Source organism: Anser cygnoides, chromosome 2 (assembly GCF_040182565.1).
Source record: "Anser cygnoides isolate HZ-2024a breed goose chromosome 2, Taihu_goose_T2T_genome, whole genome shotgun sequence".
Lineage (NCBI taxonomy): Eukaryota > Metazoa > Chordata > Aves > Anseriformes > Anatidae > Anser > Anser cygnoides.
In genome coordinates this window covers 70,897,749-70,918,286 of record NC_089874.1, presented here as the reverse complement: position 1 = coordinate 70,918,286, position 20,538 = coordinate 70,897,749, and the positions used below count along the sequence as shown (strand labels likewise).

Sequence of the window (20,538 nt, the reverse complement as noted above, 5' to 3'; positions counted from 1 at the left end):
TTTCAGTAGTTTTGGGAACATTAGCCAGTATCTCCCATGCTACAAGGTAAAGTCACAACCTTTTTCCAGTGCTAAAGGTGAAAGTGCTAAAGTCTGTGTCAGTGAGGCTGTATCGGTGAGGAGCATAACCTTTATCTCATGATTCCTGGCAGTTATGATTTCCTCGGATTTCCCTTATGAGGGCAAGGCAGCTACAGTGTTATCACCACCATGTCAACACAGGTCCTGTGGAATTTGAACCACCGCTGTAATGTGCACATCAAACAGCGGGAAGCCAGCATAGCGATAATAAAATGAAAAAAACGAAGGGCTCCCTCACCGCAGAGGAAGAACTGTCTCCTCAGAGCTGTCGATGGAGCGCACTCCTCTCAGGCGGCCATTACAAGCGATGGCGCGGCGACACCATCGCGCGGCGACAGCATCACGCGGCGAGGACACGCTGAAGGACGCGGGGTGCGCTGGGACTTGTAGTCCGCGCCGCGCCGAGGCCTACGCATTCCTGCGGGAGCTGAACTACAACTCCCGGTGAGCTCCGCGCGCCGCCCTCAAGGCCCGCCTCGTCTCTGCTCTGTGGAGCGGCGGGAGGGGACGTTGCAGCTGCCAGCTCGCTTGGGGACCCATCTGGCTCCGCAACCCCTGGGAGCTGGCCTCTGCGAGAGGGGCGAGCGGGCAGCATGTGGCAGAGCATCGGGCTGACTCTGCTGGTGATCGTGGCCACCCTGGCCTGTGTGCTGCTCTTCATGCTGTGCGGTGAGTGGCCGCGGGGCGCCTCCGGAGAGGCTAAGGGCGCGTTGCCCTGCGGTGTGGGGGGGCTCGGGCCCGGGGGGGGGGGAGAAAAAAACCCTCCCGGACCTGTGCTGGGTGAGGTGACCAGGGTATCGGACTGGGAGTTCAAAAAGCCAGTCCCAAAATACAAGATAACCACCACCAAACCCAGCTGTGGTGCAGACCTGTGAGATGTGAATCCACCAGGCGTTCACTGCTCAAGGGATTTGTTTTTTGAAAACCAAGGGGGGTAACCTGAAGGCTCAGCTGACATTTAATACTTTTTTAAAAAGTTGTGCTCAAAACTGCATTGCAAAAAGATGTAGTAATATCAAGGGGCTAGGCAATGAAATGGCAGATGAAGTCCAGTATTAACATCTATGGAATTACACCCATAAGAACTGAGAGGTATATGCATATGTAAATCATGTGGAGAAACTTAAGGGGTTCAAACTGAACTCTTACTGTGCTGAACAGAGGATTAAATCAAGGCACTCTAAGAATTTTTCTAAAATACATTTAATTCTTTGTAGAAAGAACATAGGCAAATCAAATGTTAAGACATTTAATATAAAATAGAAAATGTCATTATATTGCTACAGGGATCTATCACGTGCCTGTATCTCAGTGTATTTCCATTACCTTATTTATAGAAAAAAAATCTAGATTTCTTTTTTAAAGCATAGAATGGTGAGAGCTATGCAGTAATTTCTGCATGAAGAGATTCTAACTAGGTTAGAGCTGTCTAGCCTGGAAAACAGTTGAATGGTGGAAGGTGATAGTTTGAAACTGAGTAGAGTGAAAAAGGTGAACAGGGAATGGTTGTTCAATTTCCTTGTTACAGAGGAGCTGGAGTATATCAAGGTAAATGATCAGGCTTAAAAAAAAAAAAGGAAAAATTATTCTTTTACACAAAGAAAGGGGAAAATGGCAAGCTCATGAAGAATATTTTGGATTCTAAAACTTACCATTTAAAGTTCATAGAAGAAAGGTCCATCAACGTATTTAAGCCCTACTGCTAATGTTAAAGTAAGGGAACATCTGAAATACAGAGTATTGGGGGTAGGTGAGGCACGCTGTAAGCTTTCCCTCCTCCTGTGCTCTTTTCTCCTGTATCCCTTATTGTCCATTGTCACAGACTGAACAGTGACACAAGTGGATATCTGTTCTGAGATGGGTTTCGTGTCTTCAGTGGGTATTGTCTGGCCACTTTCTGTCTTTTGGAGGTGCAATGTATTTACTAGGCTTTCCATGCTGTCAGAGTACAGGTGAGAGATCAGTAATGCTGAAGGATAAGAACGACTTTGCAACATACTGTTCAAAATCAGAAACATTTTCTCTAGGTGTTTCTGCTTTTGTCTCTGTATGACAAACAGTGTGAAGTGCCAAGGGATCTTTTTAACTTTGCCTGGTAACTTCTCTTTACTACTTCCTTGCTTAAAAATAGCAAAAGTAGTTAATAACTTTATTTTTAAATGGCTTATAAATACTTAGCAGTTTAGACTTCTGTATTCTACGCTCAGATTTAATGAACACTATGCTTCAGATCTGTCCTCTGTATCTTGTTTTTAACAGTATCAGAGCTTATAAATTGATTGCTAAAATGTACCTAGATTTTAAAGGTAGTAAATGCAGGAAGCTGCTGTTTATATAGGGTGCAGGTGGTGCTGTAACTGTTACCCTGTCAGAAATGGCTAGGTAAGGTTTGATATGATTTATATAGTATTGGTAATGGTATTTTCTTAGTTTTACACAGCATTTACTAATCAGTTAGTACTAGGATACTTCTAGTTCTTGTGCCAAGACTGTTACTGGAAACTATTTGAGGAAAAGTGGTGTCAAGACCACTATTAGGAGAAAATGAGTATAAACTACCTCCAATCAAATTATTTGTGCCTGTGATAGGCAGCTTCTTATCAACTTTTGTACTGTGGGGGTCTCTATTTGTAAATAGAGAGCTCCTGTCAGTCTCTATTTGTAAATAGAGAGCCTGTCAGTCTCCCAAGGAGATGAGTGCTGTATGTATGCCAGGATACAAGTAAATGCTAGCCAGTGAGGCACACAAGTTAATAGACAAACTTGAGACAAGGATGACCGGATATAAGCTGAAGTAAACTTATGGCTATAAAATATTCTTATCAGCTTCTGATGAGAGGTGTTTAACAGCTTCAGAAGAGGACTGCCAGGGTCAAAAGACTGATGAGCTGTTACTTGGATTTTGAGTGGGTTGTAAAAGGACTCATGGTGTGAATGCTTGCAGAGAACAATCTACTAAAATATCCAGATGTCCTAGGATTGTGTGAATTTCTGTTGCTTATCACAAATGTGATGGGATAAGCGCTATGAAAACTTCCTATAATGTTAAATTTCCTTCCAGTTACTTTTTTTCTGAAGTGAAAAGATAGTTTGTGCATTGAATTTTATCAGAAGTTATTAGGACCAGTTTATCAGAAATGTGAAAAGCAAATGATTATACCCGAATTTGGCATTTATGTCTATACAAATACACTGAGTTAGTGACCTGAGTTCTTTTTCTGTTTAACGCTTCTGTGTGGGAGTATTGCCATGGTGGTCGACAAGCTCCGTGGTTGGTGATAACATCAGACTCCTAAGGGTGAAGGCATGACGAATGTAAACAAGCTAGAAGGAACAAAGAAAAGTGATTCACGAGACCCTTGCTGTCTCAAACTGCTTCTTCTCCAACCGTTAAGACATGGAAGTGGCTCAGTGTTTGCTGTTGCCGGGCGAAGTTGTTAACTAATGAGTAGCTAGTGGGAAAGTACCACTTGTAGAGCCAATGCTATAAGAAGGGAGCCTGTCCTCAATAAAAATTATTGAAGTTATTGATCCCTAAAGAAACCCTGGTGTCTGTGCGGTCATTATGCCACACTTCTGGATGCTTGCAATTGCCATTTCCAATCCTAATCTGAAATTGTTAGGAAGCACTGAAGGCTTGCTGCTAGTGAAATCTATTTGTAAACTGAGCACATCTGACATAGAAACCATTGAGAGACTACAAACATGTCTGGTTTTCAATCGCTCTTTTAAAAGTGGACCTAAGGTAACTTCCTTCCACTTCATAGCCATCTTTTCAGATTTCCTTTCTCTGGTTTCTCTCGTGGTCTCATTGCTTTTGTGCATTCCTTGTTGCTGGTAGGAATTTATGCACAGTGAAGGAGATAGGTAAGCAGTACATGAGTTCACCTTGGCTGATGTTCTATTCTATCCTCTGTGTATTTGTTTTATTTTCCCAATGTATTAATGCATATAGTCCGATGAAGGTGCAGAAGTGCCTTCAGGGGAAGAGAGAGGCATGTTCTTCTTATTCAGCAAGTGAGGCTGATGAGATGGGGTTTGAGACATGAGCTTAAAACAAAAATAATGTAACTTTGATTGCTGAAACAAGTGTGTCTGGTTTGCCTCACAAGTCTGAATTCATTTGCAGATGGGAAAACATCTGAGCCTTAAATTCTGCCTGAATAACTCTTCTATAATGTTTTGTTTAAACAGTTTTGTAACTATCTTAAATGACATAATCCTGTGAAATACCTCAAAAGATGAGGAAAGCTATGCCTGAGTAGGCTAGCAATAAAAAGAAAATACCTTTTCATTTGAAACTGAAATTTACAGCTGTTAAAAATGGAAGACTGGAAGAGAGCAAGCTTCCTTGCATCAGTCAGCAGGTGATCTGGTGTGAAATAAGGAGCAGGCTTAGGGAACAGCACAGACCCAAGCAGTGTGTCACTGACAGCAGACATCAGGTGACAGCAAAGGTGTTCTCTGGGGTAGTGCATTACATGCCTCTTAAAAAGGCACAGCGTTAAAGTGATTTGCCTGTTGTAGAACCTTGTTCTCCCAAATTTCAGTTTAGCCTCTAGAGCTGTGTGTTGTTTTTTTTCCCCCATCTGTAGCTGTTAAGATTTTATGTGGTGGGCACTTCAGTGTTTGAATACAAGCAAGTAACTCTTGCACTGTTACTGCATCACCTTCCTTCCTTTCTTGGACCAATGTATGTTTTGCATAAGAAAATTCAGGTTATTTTACACCAGCATTCCACATTATCTGTTTTGGCTTTTTGTGCTTATCTTCCTGATTCAAATGGAAGAGGAAAATGTGTTCCAGTAAAGAAAATCCTCCCGCTGTTTATGTTTACATGCCAACATAAGGTGAATGAAAGTTATGGACCCGAGACTTGTGCCCGTGAGCACGTGAGGAGTAATGTGGCATCAGATTGGTTTGCTTCTTTCCCCTTTACAAAGAACTAGGAGTCAGTATGGGAGGTAGCAGAAAAGGTAGCTTTATTGAAACTTGGTCAAATTAAAGTTGTCATGACAGCTTTATTGCAAAGATGATACATGCTTTTGAGTCAGTAAATGAGCCTTTGAGTCACGGTCCCATCTTTGCAAACAAATTGCATCACCATTTGTAGGAGGGGTGACATACTGATGGCACGATGCCAAGCGTGGCTTAAATGTCTCTGGCTGGCACCTAGCCGTGGCGTTTTAAGTGGCTCCCAGCTTACAACTCTATAGAGGTTGGAAGCTGCTACTTTGCCTAAATGCTGAATAATGGTTGCAGCAGACAGACTTTCCAGGCTCTCTGGATTTAGGTATCTGCTATACCGAGAGCTGGAGCCCCTGCTGTGTGTTGCAGTGGTGTACCCTTGTCCTAGCTTGCTTCTTAGAGAGCAGCTTCTTTCACCGGTTAGGGTAAAATATTACGTGTCACCCCTGCTAGTTGGCTGAAGATGTATTGTGCCAGTGCTGTTTGACTGTCACAGATTCAACCAAGCTGAGAATGACTCAAAAAGGCAAAGCAAATGGCTAAAGAAGACAACACTGATTCCAATCAAGTATTTTGTGTGTGGAGATGAACCAGTAGGACTTCTTTGAGTGGCCTGAACAGACTGGAAACTTCTTAGATGCAAACTGGTGGTGCCAACTACCTGCCTGGCATCGGCTCTACAGCAAAATAGTGGCAAAGCTGAGATGCATAATAGGAGAGTGGCCTTTCTGTCCATTCTTGTTTAAAAAAAATTAAAATACACTAAATGCACTCTGTAGTTGACAGTTAAAAAGTATGGGGTTACAATTTTGCAGTGTTCTTAAGAGGCTTAAAAATTGGTAAAAGATGCATTGCCATCTCATTTGAAAGTAACTTGGTACTTCAAATCTGCCTCCAGGCTTTGTCTTTTGTTTGTGGTTTTTTTTTTTTTTTTTTGGTTTGTTTAATAGTGTATTTACTCAGTACTGTTGCTGGAGAGTCTCTTTTGCCCTGAGAAACTTGCTTCAATTCTTTACTAGTCTGGTTATTTCTGAGAAGTTTCATTGGAGTGTTTGGTAACTGCGAAGCGACAGGGAGTCTCAGCTGAAGAGGCAGCTTTAACTGGATTCAGATGAGTTTGTGTGTTTGGGGGATGTAAGAAATGGTCCAGCAATTCGTGCCACTAAGGGGTTTTGAAGGGTTAACATTGAGGCCTGGGTTTAGGCGCGAAAAGAACAAGGGATTTCTTCGGAGAAAAACTACTGACTTTGCACGGATGTGCAGTAACTTCTGATAGCCGGCCAAGAGACCACCAGATAAGGAGGAAGAATGAGAGCCTTCCTGTCTTCCTGTCTCCCTGGACCACCAGATAAGGAGGAAGAATGAGGGCCTTCCTGTCTCCCTGTTCGAGCAGCCCCTGAGAAAGTAACAGAGATTGATAAGCAGGCGACATCGGATTCGGGAAACCAATTATAATAACCTTGCCTCTTTTAGAAGTAGTAATAAATATGTATTAGCCTAGGAGTATAAAAAAGTAGATGCCTTACGTAACGGGTGTGCGTCCCGGTGGAGCAGAGACTCCCGGCGCACCCAGCGCTGTTTGCTTGCCTCTATTCGTTTAATAAATTGTAAACTCTGATTGTAATCCTATTTGGGACTCAGTCATTTATAACAATTGGGGGCTCGTCCGGGATGGTCTTGGTTCCTGAATTCTGACTTGATCTAGGAGGGGCGCCCCCACCATTTGGTGGCTCCTGTTCGAGTCAGGTCGGGGCTAACACCATCCTGAACCTGAATAAGGGCAAGCAAAGATTTAGATTTTTTTTATGAGCTCCCTTTGCCGGCTGCAGCACTATATTTTGCCCGTAATTCTGCGCGCGAAGATCCGAACGAAGACGACGGAGTCGTAAGTATTTAATGTGTATACCGTTCGGTTGGGTGGGTTTCGGTTGCCTGTGTGTGTGAGAGTGTGACTGAGACGGAACGTAGTTCCGAAGCGATTGTGGAGGTCTTCTAACCGCGGTTCCAATCTCCCGCGAGGGACTTGGCCGGTGAAGGACCGAAGCGATTCCTATAGGATTCGTGGGTGGGTGATAGGTCCTAAACCCCCTGCAAGACACTCTCACTAAGGCAACCAAGGGCTGTAGGAATTGCCACAGTAAAATTCCTAGATGGGTCAGACAAAATTGAAGACCCGGGACCAGAGAAAAGGGAGCAAATTACCAGACATACCACCAGAAAGTCCATTAGGGATAATGATTAGAAATTGGAACGATAGGGGCCCCAGAAAAGGAAAAAGCAAAGTAAAAATGATTCAGTATTGTATGATAGAATGGCCAAAGGAGCCTTTAAGACCACATGTCTTTTGGCCTATTTTCGGATCTTTTGAAGACTGGGTTTGCCAGGCTTTAAATCTACATGTTAACTCAAAGGAACCTTTTAGCCAGGAGGAAAGTGATTATGCAGGATTATGGATCAGGATCTCACGTCCTTTTCCAGCCTCAATATTTACACTAAAAGCAGACGAGAAGTTTGACGAAGAAGAGAACAAAAAAAAAAATAAAAAAAATAAAAAAAAAAAGGAAAAAGAAAAAGATGATGAATGGGAGTCATTGGATAACCTACCACCTCTATATCCTAACAATCCACCCCCGGTGGTGCATCTTGTAATCCTGTTTTGTTCTTAAATGTTTTGACTGTGTCAAGGAGGAAGGTGGGAGCATTATCTAAGTAACAGTTTAAAAGTTTGGGTATATTCGCGGTGGTGTTCGGTCAGTTTCCCAAGTATCGGGGGAGAGGGGCTGACTGATTATCAAAGTGGTAGAACGGAGAGTCACTTCTTTGGTGGTTCGGGCCTGAGCCCTAGGAATTTGGTAAGAAGGGGGAGAGCGAATTTTTTTAGGCCTCAATACCTTTTTAAACCCCCATCTTGACGGATACACAGGAGTGATTCCTTGTTTTGTGTAGGCTTACTAACAAAGTGCATGAGAAAAATTAGCATTTGGCTTGAAATTCGGTCTTATTGAAATGTAAATTTTGTGGAAAAGGTGTTATTGTTTGTCTAGAAGACAGAAGGCCGAGTGCTTCAGGTGTTTTTCCGAAGTCCTGCGGATTTATGATTGGAATGGGGCTCATTAATAATCTGAAATAGTAAAGTTTGTATGTGGAAAGAAGAGTTTAATCCCAGAGAATTGGGACATTTGGGAAGAAGATTAGGAAAAGATAGTAAAAACCTGCAATAAAAAGGTTTGCGTGGAAATTGAAACAAGGGACAGTAACTAATATAAATAAATAAAAGGGAATGGGAAATCAAGGAAAAGGAGAAAATCCAAAAAAAAAAAAAGACGTCCTAAAAAAGAAAAAGCCTCCTTGGGTGCATATTGGCACATTGGAAGGATATTGTTAGAAATGGGGGCACAGAAAGCAAGAGGACTTTCACTAAGTATTGCAATCAATGGTGGCCACTATATAAACTAAATGGCCACTTTATGGATCAATCGACTATAACAGTGTCTTGCAATTAATGTTTTTGAGGAGAGAAGGAAAATAGGATGAAATGTTGTATAGTGATATGTTGTTTCAGCATGTTGGAGGGAAAAGGTTTGGAATTAAGTTGGCCCCTGACTGAGCATTTGGTGTTGGCATTAGAAAAGTACGGGCTGGAGAAAGATAAAGGAAGTGTTAAAAGGGTTGTTGAAGGTGTTAAAGGTTGTGTGGCATGTAGTATTTAACAGAGCTGTTTGAAGTTGAATGAGCAGGGGAAGAGGATGTAGGAATGTTAATAGTTCCGTCTCAACCCGAGGCTGAGATCTCTAAATCGCGGGTGTGAGCCCTCTGGGGCAGGGGGACCGTGATGGGTCCGAGAGAGTTGTCGTGGAAACAGAAAAGCAGCTAACTCTTGAAACAACCTGAGTTCCTGTGTGAGCTCAGATTGCCAATGGGACCGCTCAGGGAACTGTCAACGATTGCATTCCCCTGACCGACCCCCTCACTGAGACCCTAATCACCCCGGAAATTATGTAAATACCAAAATCTGGTTAAAATGGGAAATGAGAATCTGTTCCAACAAGGTCCAAAAGAAACCCCTATGGAATTTTTGAATTTTTGGACCAACTTTGAAATGCAATGAGAAAAAAAAATGGACCTGGCTTAAAAACAAACAAACAAACAAACAAACAAACAGAGGCAACTGGCTAGCCTCTTTCCAGGGCAATCGGCCCCTGATATCAGAAAGAAATTGTCTTAGGCTGCAGGACAAACTTACAACAGTCAGGAATAACAGGGACCTGGGGCATCTACCCTAGCAGGTCCACTAGTTGAAATAAAGCTAGGAAACGAAGACAGAGGCTTGAATTTTTTGTTGGTTATGGGAGCTTCTTTCTCTGTGTTAGTCAGTAAATGTAATAGGAGCAACATATTCAGTGTTAAATAGTTTAAAAGGACGATTAGGAACTAAGACAACTACAATAATTGGAGCCACAGGGAAGGAGGAGGAACGGCCATTCTTACGACCCCTTGATTTGCGTTTTGGGGGTAAGGAACTAACCCATGAATTTTAGTATGTACCAGAATGCCCGATGCCACTCTTGGGACGGGATCTATTAGCCAAATTAGATGCAACAATAACCTTTGAGGATGGAGAATTAATAATGAAGGTACCTGAGTCCAAAGTAGGACAAATTCTACTCAAAGTAGGACAAAGATAAACCCTTTGTTAATATTCCAAGAGAAGTAGAAAATGCAGTTATACCAGCAGTATGGGAAACAGATGTACCAGGGAAGTCGAAACTGGCACAACCGGTAAAGGTGGAATTAAAGAAAGGAGCCAAACCTGTTTGAATCAAAAAATATCCACTTAAGATAGAAGCTAGGCAGGGGATAGTGAAAATTATTGACAAATTTCTCAAATATCAGATTCTGGAAGAATGTAAATCGGAATACAATACTCCAATTTTTCCAGTAAAGAAGCCAAATGGCGAGTATAGATTTGTACAAGATCTTAGAGGAATAAATGAAATAACAAAGGACATTCACCCAGTAGTAGCTAATCCTTACACATTGTTAACATCTGTGAAAGGGAAATATAAATGGTTTACCGTGATAAATTTAAAGGATGCCTTCTTTTGCATACCTCTTGATAAAGATAGTAGAAAATTATTTGCCTTCGAATGGGAAAACATATTGAAGTTTTTGGACCACATATGGTAACAACCATTTTAGAACAAAAGGGGGGCCACTGGTTATCACCCAGCCGGATGATGAAATATCAGGCAATACTAACTGAACAAGATGACATAACCTTGAAAACGACTAACCTGTTATATCCAGCAGTATTTCTAGGAACCGTTCCAGAAGAAGGACCGTTGGAACACAATTGTGTGGAAATAATCGAACATAAGCCAGCCACAAAGATTTGAAGGATGTACCCCTTGAAAGGTATTCAGTGGGAATACCACACTCCGTGGCACCCACAAAGCTCAGGGAAAGTAGAAAGGATGAATCAAACAATAAAACAACAATTGGCTAAGTTAATGATCGAGACACAGCTGCCCTGGACGAAATGCTTACCATTGGCGCTTTTAAACATAAGAACTAAACCACACAATGAGACTGGATTATCATCATATGAAATGTTATATGGTATGCCTTATTCTCAAGGGATGCCCCTAGGGAACAATGTAGTTGAGGATCATAGTATCCAGAAATACATAATTACCATTGGAAGGAGATTACAGGAGCTAAGAGAAATTGGGATGATGACTCAGACACCACCTTTAGGATTTGCTATTCATAAAATACAACCAGGAGACAAGGTCTTAATAAAAACCTGGAGAGAAGAATCATTGAACCCCCGATGGGAGGGACCGTACCTTGTTTTACTTACTACTGAAACAGCTGTGAGAACGGCAGAAAGGGGTTGGACCCACGCATCCAGAATAAAAGGACCAATAACTACCGAAGCCTGGAGGGTTGAGTCCACTCCTGGGGAACTGAAACTGAGATTAAAGAGGAACTGATATCCCAGCAATAAGGTTCTGCATGAATTAAGGGCACTGGATAAAGAGGACAAGTCTGAAGGGAGGAAAGGGAGAAGGCAAGACCGGGGTAGGACCCTCCACTGCGGTGTGTATGGTCTACCGAGGGAGGCAACCCCTATGGGTATTGACTGCCGAGTGAGAGGGCCTCGACCGGACTTCTCCCGCGCTAAGATCAGGTTGTCCTGAGAAAAGTAACATGAGAATCTCTTAAACCCATAATGAAATTGTGATTAGTTTTTCCAGGAGCTGGATCACCCCGAAGGGCTGAATGGTAACACAAGCTCTGAAAGCGGGCCCAACCTCATGATTGAAGGCGTTTCCCACACTCTCAAGATTGGACGACGAAAAAGGATAAGAAATGCTATACTTTCTGGTATTGTTTCTACAGGGGCAATTGGGCCATGGGCAAGAATGGAAGAATAACTTTTTCACTTTGGGGGAGGAAGTGGCTAGGGCCTTTAACCTTAGTAACTGCTGGATTTGTGGAGGACCGGGGGGAACTGAAAGTTGGCCCTGGGTAGCAGGCCCAGTTGAACCCAAGTGGTGGGTCAGTAATCTGAGCGAAGTTCATAATGGGAAGCAATTTTGGAAAGAGGAAGGAGGCCCATGGCAGTTACACTCGTCAGCTCGGGGTGTATACTGCTTGAACAGAACAGGAACAGTGGCGGTGGGAAAAAGCATTTGCAATTGGACTCTGTCACCTGGATATGATTGTATCGATCCTGGATGTAGTCCTATAAACTGTACAGCACGTAGTGGGAAATGGAACACCACACATGTTCAGCTGAGAAATGGGACTTGGCTGAAATGCTCATACAGAGAATTTTTTGGATCCGGATGTGAAACTGTGGCAAGAGCCCAAGCGGGGGGACAATTCGATAGTCGAATCTTAGACTGTCAACATGATAACACAACTAAGGAACAGCATGTGGTGCGGGTCTATCGCTGGAGATGGCAGAATGAAAATGGGAGGCGAGTGTTCTTTAAGCATTTCTGGTCAGCTTATAATATAACTGGCCACCAAGGAGAACTGAATTGTGACTGTAAGTGGAAACCCGATGCGGGAGCTTGGAAGTGCGCATATACGAGTACGAACGGGGCAGACATTGTAACAGGACCACTCGGTAACAAGGACACTCTGTATTATCACGCCCCAAGGGCTGAAAAGGGATGGAATGGTCCTTTTCCAAATGGGACATGGGCCCTAAAGGGACATTATTGGGTGTGTGGCAAACATGCTTACAAGAGGCTACCTGAAAATTGGTCGGGAGTATGCTATGTGGGGTACATAAGACCCTTGTTCTTTTTATTGTCACAGACACAAGGAGATCATTTAGGAATAAGATTATATGATGACCTGAACAGAGTGAAACGATCTATAGATACTTCCTTAACCGGGGGTAGTGCCCAAAAATGGGGAAAGGATGAATGGCCTCCTGAAAGAATCATACAGCATTATGGGCCAGCCACCTGGAACCCAAATGAGTTGATATCAGGAGCCCGAGAACCTATTTATAATTTGAACCGAATAATTAGGTTGCAAGCTATCCTCGAGGTTGTAACAAATCAAACAGCGACAGCCTTGGATCTTTTGGCTGACCAATCCACTCAAATGAGAAATGCTATATTCCAACATAGAATGGTCTTAGACTATTTACTAGCAGAAGAAGGGGGAGTATGTGGAAAACTGAACGATTCTAATTGTTGTCTACAGATTGATGATAATGGAAAAGTGGTCAAGCAGATAACAAAGGAAATTAGAAAGTTAGCCCACGTCCCAGTACAAACTTGGAAGGGTATGGATTGGGATTTCTTTTCATGGTTGCCTGGTGAACCATGGGTTAAAAGGATGCTGTTTTTATTTTTATGTGGTGTAATGACATTATTGTTTATACCTTGTATGATACCTTGCTTTACGTTGTTGATACGGCGAGTAATAAATAGCACCCAATTTGTGATGACTTCAGTGGAGAGAAAAGGTGACGTGTCGATAATGATGCTTAAGAAGTGGACACCCCGAGAACTGACTGATGAAATCCAATTGTTACTGACAAAGGTTGAAGGAGAGACACGAATTGATGATTAAAAAAAAAAAAAAGGGAGGAATTGTAAGAAATGGTCCAGCAATTCGTGCCACTAAGGGGTTTTGAAGGGTTAACATTGAGGCCTGGGTTTAGGCGCGAAAAGAACAAGGGATTTCTTCGGAGAAAAACTACTGACTTTGCACGGATGTGCAGTAACTTCTGATAGCCGGCCAAGAGACCACCAGATAAGGAGGAAGAATGAGAGCCTTCCTGTCTTCCTGTCTCCCTGGACCACCAGATAAGGAGGAAGAATGAGGGCCTTCCTGTCTCCCTGTTCGAGCAGCCCCTGAGAAAGTAACAGAGATTGATAAGCAGGCGACATCGGATTCGGGAAACCAATTATAATAACCTTGCCTCTTTTAGAAGTAGTAATAAATATGTATTAGCCTAGGAGTATAAAAAAGTAGATGCCTTACGTAACGGGTGTGCGTCCCGGTGGAGCAGAGACTCCCGGCGCACCCAGCGCTGTTTGCTTGCCTCTATTCGTTTAATAAATTGTAAACTCTGATTGTAATCCTATTTGGGACTCAGTCATTTATAACAGGGGATGTTTTAAAAAAACTTTCCATCCAAGTTGGCACTGTGATGAGAACAAGTGAAGGAAAGGAATCTTTCTACCTTGATTACCTTATACCACAGTGTCTGTGGTGTAGTTTGGCAGATCTGGGGAGTCTTTCATGTGGAACCAGCTGGGGTGCATGTGGGGAGGGATGTGCCTCCAGGAGAGCACCGTACCGGGAGGAAGATCAGAGAAGAAGACCAGGAGGCAGCAATGGATGGTGACGTGGCAGAGACAGGGTAAACCTGAATTTATTTTTACAACTCCTGAGCCCAGTTGCCCCTCCCACTGTCAGTGGGTAAGCCTCTTGTAATTCTGTTTTCAATGCACTGCATCGTGGCACACATCTCCTGCCTGGTCCTGCTGGTCAGGTTGGTTGTAACGGCCTTCAGTGTTTGCTTTTGTCCAGGTTGTAATTCTGTGTAAGTGGCCTGTTTGCAGTGATAAAGGAAGCATATGAAGCTCTTTACCCAGCCAAAGTTAATTACCTCACTTACTGACCTGTTTGTTTATATCAAATATACTCCGGTGCTTCTGTCAAGTGTCCTACAACTTTATTTTGGGGGAGGCCCTGAATATTTTGGCTTTTTCTTCCTTGGGGTGTTCTCTGGAAGTAATGTATGTATCTGACATGAATTCACTTGAAGGTATTTTAGGAAGGACCTTTTGAAAAAGGCAAGTTGTGGCTGAGAGCTTCATGCACCCTCTGTCCCCATCTCCTTAAGTGAACGTGATAGAACACTCTGCATGCTTTTCATGCACTTCTCGGTTCAGTCTCCCAAATTTCATCTCTCAGCAAACTGTGGAATTGAAGATGCTTGTAACAGTTTGTAATATTCTGCTCAGGTCTCACTTTCACCTTTCCTGTATTCATTGGGAATATTTTGTTTTCTTTCCCATGCAGACTGGAAGTGAGCATGGCTTTTGGAGATTTGATTACTTTTTTTTTAATGAGGTTTAGAGCCATGAGAAAAATGGATCGATTTATGGTCTTCGAAGTTGACAAAATATTGTAGATCCCAGAGACCTTAAATACCACTCAATGGGAACAATCTTCAGAAGTAGAGGTAATTTTTACCTCTAGATATGCAAAAACACAATAAAAGAGCCATTTTCATTTTTCTTTTCTAGATACAGGGGTTTTAAAGTATTTGTGAGACATCAGATTCAATTTATTCACAAATCGTTTAAAGTTTTAGATGTTAACAGAAAAGGAAATACTTAGAGTAGGCCTTGGGAATTAAGTTGGATCTTAAAAGGTTGTCATGCCTTCCTCTAGCTGACCCTGGTAGCAGAGAAGTTCTGGAAATTAAAAGTCTACAGGATGAGAAGAGTATTCTAGGACAGAGGGGAAGGGTGGGGTCTTGCTTTGTCCTAAGTAATGGCTCTTTCACCTTGTCCTGACTCCAGTGACAGAAGAGGGAGAAAAATACAGGTGCTGTGGTTATACAAGTGCCACTTGTTCGTGTTTCACCTTGCTTAATATGCCTGTTGCCTAGGCTCAGAAATCTGTTTCTGCTGACAGCTCTGTTGCTGGGGGAACAGCTTTCCCTAGTTGTGCAAAACAGGGCTGCTAATATTTGCAGGTGTCAGCAGTACAGGCTTGAATGGCAAAACCTTCAGATTGGGAAAAGGAGTGTTAATTTATAGCTCTGACTGAGATAAATGGTTTTGATATTGCAAATGATGCTTATATATAGCATATGCCTTTGGATCACAGCTCCAATTTTATCCTACTTATCTGTGAAATACGCAGCTAAGTGACACTTCTAAGCTATAGATAATGAAACTTGACTGGCCAGCTAGAGGGAATGGGATAACTAGTTCTCAGCTTGGTACAGCTCCAGCCTCTCTTTATCAAAGTGCTTAGATAAATGAGAATTTTATAAAGAAGGTTCTGGGTTAGGTTTAGATAAAAATACATCTGCTTTTGTAAGTGTTGGCTATCTGTTCTGGAAATGCTGACTTAAGAGCAAGGAGGTGGTGGATTTTAAATATTTTTAGAGATTCTAGAAATGTGACTCTCTCAGCTGTAAAATTCACTTGTGTGGTTTTGAGACCAAGAACGTTTCTGCATTGGAGTAGAACTAAATGTTATACAAATTTACCTGATAATGTTAATTTTACTTTAATGGAACTTTGGTGTGGTGAGAAAACACTGAATTTGGAGGATGTTGTCTTTTAGTGAATTATGATAAGGAAGTTATGTATTTAATGTAAAACATGGCATTAAGTCTCCAAGTGTGCCTAATGTAATGCAGCTTTTAAAAGGTGGTTTGTCCTGAGTGTGATGTTTGCTGAGGGAGCATAGGAACCCCACTGCTACTTTTTTACAGTGCCTACATATTGAATCCTGTCGCCTTGCTTTAGATGTAACCACAGAAGTTCCTTTTCTCCTGCCAGCTAAGGTCCATGTCTTTGCACTGGTGTAATCGCCTGCTTATTGTTTGCTGTGGCACTGCAATTAAGAATATGTTCAGGTTCTTGCCTGGAGCTTAGAATATTTGCTTCTGGATGAGGGCAAACTTGATCAAGCTGAATAGTTGCATACAGGACTGTGAAAAGGGGTGAGTGGGTGTGGAGGGGGAGGGAGGGATGCTGGGGTTAAGAGTAATCAAGGTGGCACTTGATTATTTTTTTCTCCCTTTTCTGTTGTGTTTTGCCTGAGAGCTGCCTATCGATGTGTGTGAAGTAACTAAGTGGTACCTTTTTTCTTTGTCTCCTGCAGGCTGGTATGTGGTCTGGCAATTGTTTTTGTCTAAGTTCAAATTCCTGAGAGAATTGATAGGTGATACAGGGTCCCAGCAGGGGGACAACGAGCCTGCAGAGACAGAAGCTGAACAGGAGACTCCACCCTCACCACAGAGAAGTAGACAGAAATCTGCTCGACAGCGAAGGGCACCCGCAGAAGAAACAACTTAAAATACTACATTGAACTTCTGGTTAACTATGAATGGTTAAGCACCTCTGCGCTGTGTTGTTCAATGGCTTGACCGTAATGAAAAACTGACCTAAGAGGTAATATTAATACCTGTGGACCTTTGCTTCGGAACTGTCAATACTTGCTACTTCGGTAGAGGTTCAGGGAGAGCTTCAGCAGCAAGTCATAGAGTACTGTAAGAAATGAGGGGTGGAGAGGGATCTCCATCAGAAAAATGTTGAGCTGCTGTAGCTCCGGTCCCTGTGCACAGATGAAAAACAGGTCCTGGACCATAGGCTTAGCCTTTGCATTTGTCTGAACATAATAAATGTTTCAGAGTTGAAATGGTTTCTAAATTATTTTTTTCTTTACAGCACTGCAACTACATGTAGTGAAATTGAGTTTTATTTCTTTAGCTATATATGAATGTATATTCTTTTCAACCTTGAGAATGTGTGTGAACTTGAAAAACAGTTGAAAGAATATCCTGCTTTAGAAAGTATTCTAAAGTGAAACTGTTATTTTCTTATCTCTATATAAGTATAAATGAAATATGAAAAAACAATATTAGGTGAACATGGGAGGTTTTAATTGTTTCCTTAAAATAAGGCAGAAAAGGAATCGGGTCATAAGATTTGTTTTCTTGCTTTTGGCATAAGAACGGTTACAGGTAGAACAATCGTGATAGATTTCTGTATGTTCTTCCTGAACCTCTTACTCCAAGTCCAACTTACGTTGGAGAGGGGAAGATGCCTAGGTTATGTACCTATGGTTTAGTAATCTGAAGTGTCATCTTTGGCTCTTGAATACTAAGTACTTTTCTAGCTCACCTTGAACACTCTTACATCAGGTATTTGGTACCAGACCTAACTTTTTCTCTGAAACCAGTGAAGGCATTCCGACCAGTTTGGTAGATGTCACTCTAACACTTTGATATTGTTACAGCAATGAATTTAATGAATTTGGTACCTCATGTTTGGTGGGGGACTTGCTGATCTTTACCAGTAATGAGCTCCTGGTTTTTGAGAATGAGTTATGCAGCTATTCTGACGCTTCAGTTCAGAATTAAGAGCTCCAGTTCTGTTTATCTAGCCACTCTGAAGACTGATGCGTGAGATCTTTGGGAAGAAGAGGACCATGCATGTTCCACCTCCGTGTGCATGGTGTGGGGAACAATCAAAATGTCTATTTCATGAACAGCCTCAGTTTTCTCTCAGAACCTGGATATGTGGTATTGTTTGGATCACTGTTCATTGTATTAAAACAAACACAAAAACAACAACAACAAAAACTGTTAAACAGGACTACAAAATTGATCTTGTACTTGCAGCTGTTACGAAGTTTAAACCTGTAACTTCCAAACTTGTGGTTTTAGTTCACTTATGCAGCTAAAAGCAGCAACGTTTAAGTTTTTCATTAAGTAGACCTACTTCTGGGAAAAGAGCACTTCTTTGGTGCCTTTGTTTTAATTTGTCATCTCTGAATACTGTTTGAAAGTTACTGAGAGTATTCACCTTATAAATGACTTGGATGCTTGAGCATTAAGATATGTAAGATCAGCCTGGACCTTCCTTTGGAACCTGAAAGTCATTGTTTTAGTTACTAGCATGTACGTATAAGCATGCTTTGTATCACAGGGTTGTACTTTAAAGCATGACTAGACAGTACACATATCCTTGAAACACATGCAGAAATATAATAAGTCTCCTTCCTCTCCTGACTGCTGACAAGGGAATTTTTAATATTTTCTTCGCTAGTAAAATTCCCGTTTACTCAAACTGAGCAAAAGCAATCAGGTTCTTTTCCTTGTTGCTTTCGGTTGATTGCATTACACAACTTATTGTCACAATATTCTTGTGTCTGTATGTCTTTTTCACATGATGAGACTTTCAGCTCAGCAGTACTAGCCAAATCCTGGAGCATTTCTCTGAAGAAAAATGTTTAGCATCTTTGTCTTGGAGCTTTGCTAATATGGGCTTACAAACAAAGAATTTTTTTTTTTGTCCTGATGTAGAATATTGACACTCCACTGCACTTTACTTTTGCCTAGACATAAATCCACTGAAGATGGCAAAATGCTTATGCTTGTAATATCTCCATCTGAGATAAGGAACAGTTAACTCAGTCTCTGCTTCTGGTAGCTGTGAAGAAATGCAAAGTTACAGTGATATATGTAGCTATCCAGAGTAGTTCTAAAGGTGCAAGAATCAAGACTCTGGAGCAAGTTAATGAAGGAAGATCCATGCAGGTTTGAATGTTGACAATGATTAAATATGCAATTAGATGGTAGTTTAAAGCTAATGGGTGTAGAATCTCTGGGTAGTTCATCTGCTCTAGCCAAGCAGTTCCCTTATTTGCAGATTGTAAGTGTACATTTCACTCCCCAAAATTATTTTCAGTCTCTTAAACAGCTGATGCTATTTTTTTAAAGTTGCTGTGACATAGCTGCCAATAACACTATCTGCTTAGTGTATAACATTTGTGATCTTACTAGTACTTATAAGCCAGAGGCTTATATTATGAGGTTAGGAAGAATTCTATAATACTGGTATCTTCAGTCAATATACAGTTTTTCCTGAGAGTCTGTAGTAAAATCTCTGTGCAGGGCACTTCATGCAAACCTGTAAAAATGAAGCTGTGTGTGTGCAAGCATACTCATGATATAAGACCTGGGTTGTGATTGCTGGCAGTCCAATATACTCATGTCTTTGAATATTTTTACCAGTGTACTTCTGAACTGTTACTGGTGGATAAGCACTTAACTTTGAAATGACCTATTCAAGTCTGAAACCTTATGAAGACAACATGTTATGTGGTTGGTCTTGTTTTGTTTAGTAGAAGCTATTTTCAAAACTGTTCATTGCCTTATTGCTGCAGCCATTCTCTTGAATGTACTTTGGGTTGGTTATTTTAAATATATTCATATCACTTTCGTTGCAGGGGCCACGTAACTTTTGAATAAGCAGTGATTACTTGCATTGTATGTAATTAGTTTATTGAAAACACTTACTGCCAGGAAGGCTGGAACAAATATAGTACAGAGTGGTGAAAGAATATAGAAAACGTATTGTTAAAATAGCAGAGTATAGACAATTGTTGCTGAATTGCATAATTCAGACCTGTTAGAGAGCCACTAAGGTTGTTATAGTGGTGATCTATCTAATGTTTGCCCATAAGGTTAATTCTATGCAGTTCATCCACTGAGCACTGCTGCTGTAGCTGTTTGCAGTAAATGCCATATACCGTGCTGCAATTCGTGAGCAACTTGCTGCTTAACATCAGGTTTTACACTGAACTATACCTGTGTATGTAATTCTGTCTTGATTGGAAATGACCAGCATAAAAAAAAAAAAAGTGCTTAATGTGGTCATTTGCTTCTTCAGTGTTAAGATACTGTACTTAAAGCTTCTGTGGTTGTCTGTTTTCATCTGTTTAGCTCTTGTTTTAACTGATTGCACAGATAAAAAATAAAATAACCAGACTTGTTGCAAATACTTGATCTGAGTGGGTTTCTGGCTCTCTTTGGAACAGGATTTTTTTCTGTAGAATAAGACTTCATATGAGTGTACAACACTACAAAAGAGGACTTCTCAGAAGTCAGATTCTAGCTGGCATAGTACCTACAGATGATTTCATCCTAAAAGCCAGGTTAGTATGTGTCTTTTAGGTCAGTAGTTATTACAGATGATTTTTCTGCATTGCTCTTGAAAGCTGTCATTTGATTTTAGCAATTAAAGAAAACAACTCCTCTTTCCTTTGTTCTTGGTACTTTTAAGATTGGTTACTGATTTAAAGTAGGAAGGTCTAATAGTTTGGAATTGAGGATGTTGTACAGGAGAAGAAAATGTGTGTGCTTCTCCCTGATTGCTTCTGTTAAGTAAAATGCGCATGTTGAGTCCTGAGTGTTTG

General features: G+C 41.4%; 1 protein-coding gene across 1 annotated transcript; it reads left to right on the top strand.

Moving 5' to 3' along the window:
* Positions 1-549: 549 nt before the first annotated feature.
* On the top strand, positions 550-20,123 carry SMIM13 (small integral membrane protein 13). Its single transcript, XM_013190431.3, has 2 exons — positions 550-750; positions 16,438-20,123. Exons 1-2 carry the CDS (start codon positions 675-677, stop codon positions 16,629-16,631), a joined length of 270 nt encoding a protein of 89 aa, XP_013045885.1. The 5' UTR covers positions 550-674; the 3' UTR covers positions 16,632-20,123.
* Positions 20,124-20,538: the final 415 nt, after the last annotated feature.

Bases quoted from the DNA above. Each gene is read 5' to 3' on its own strand.
- SMIM13 (XM_013190431.3), top strand. From the start codon at position 675: ATGTGGCAGAGCATCGGGCTGACTCTGCTGGTGATCGTGGCCACCCTG. The intron at 751-16,437 runs GTGAGTGGCCGC...TGTCTCCTGCAG, and splicing joins GCTGCTCTTCATGCTGTGCG to GCTGGTATGTGGTCTGGCAA.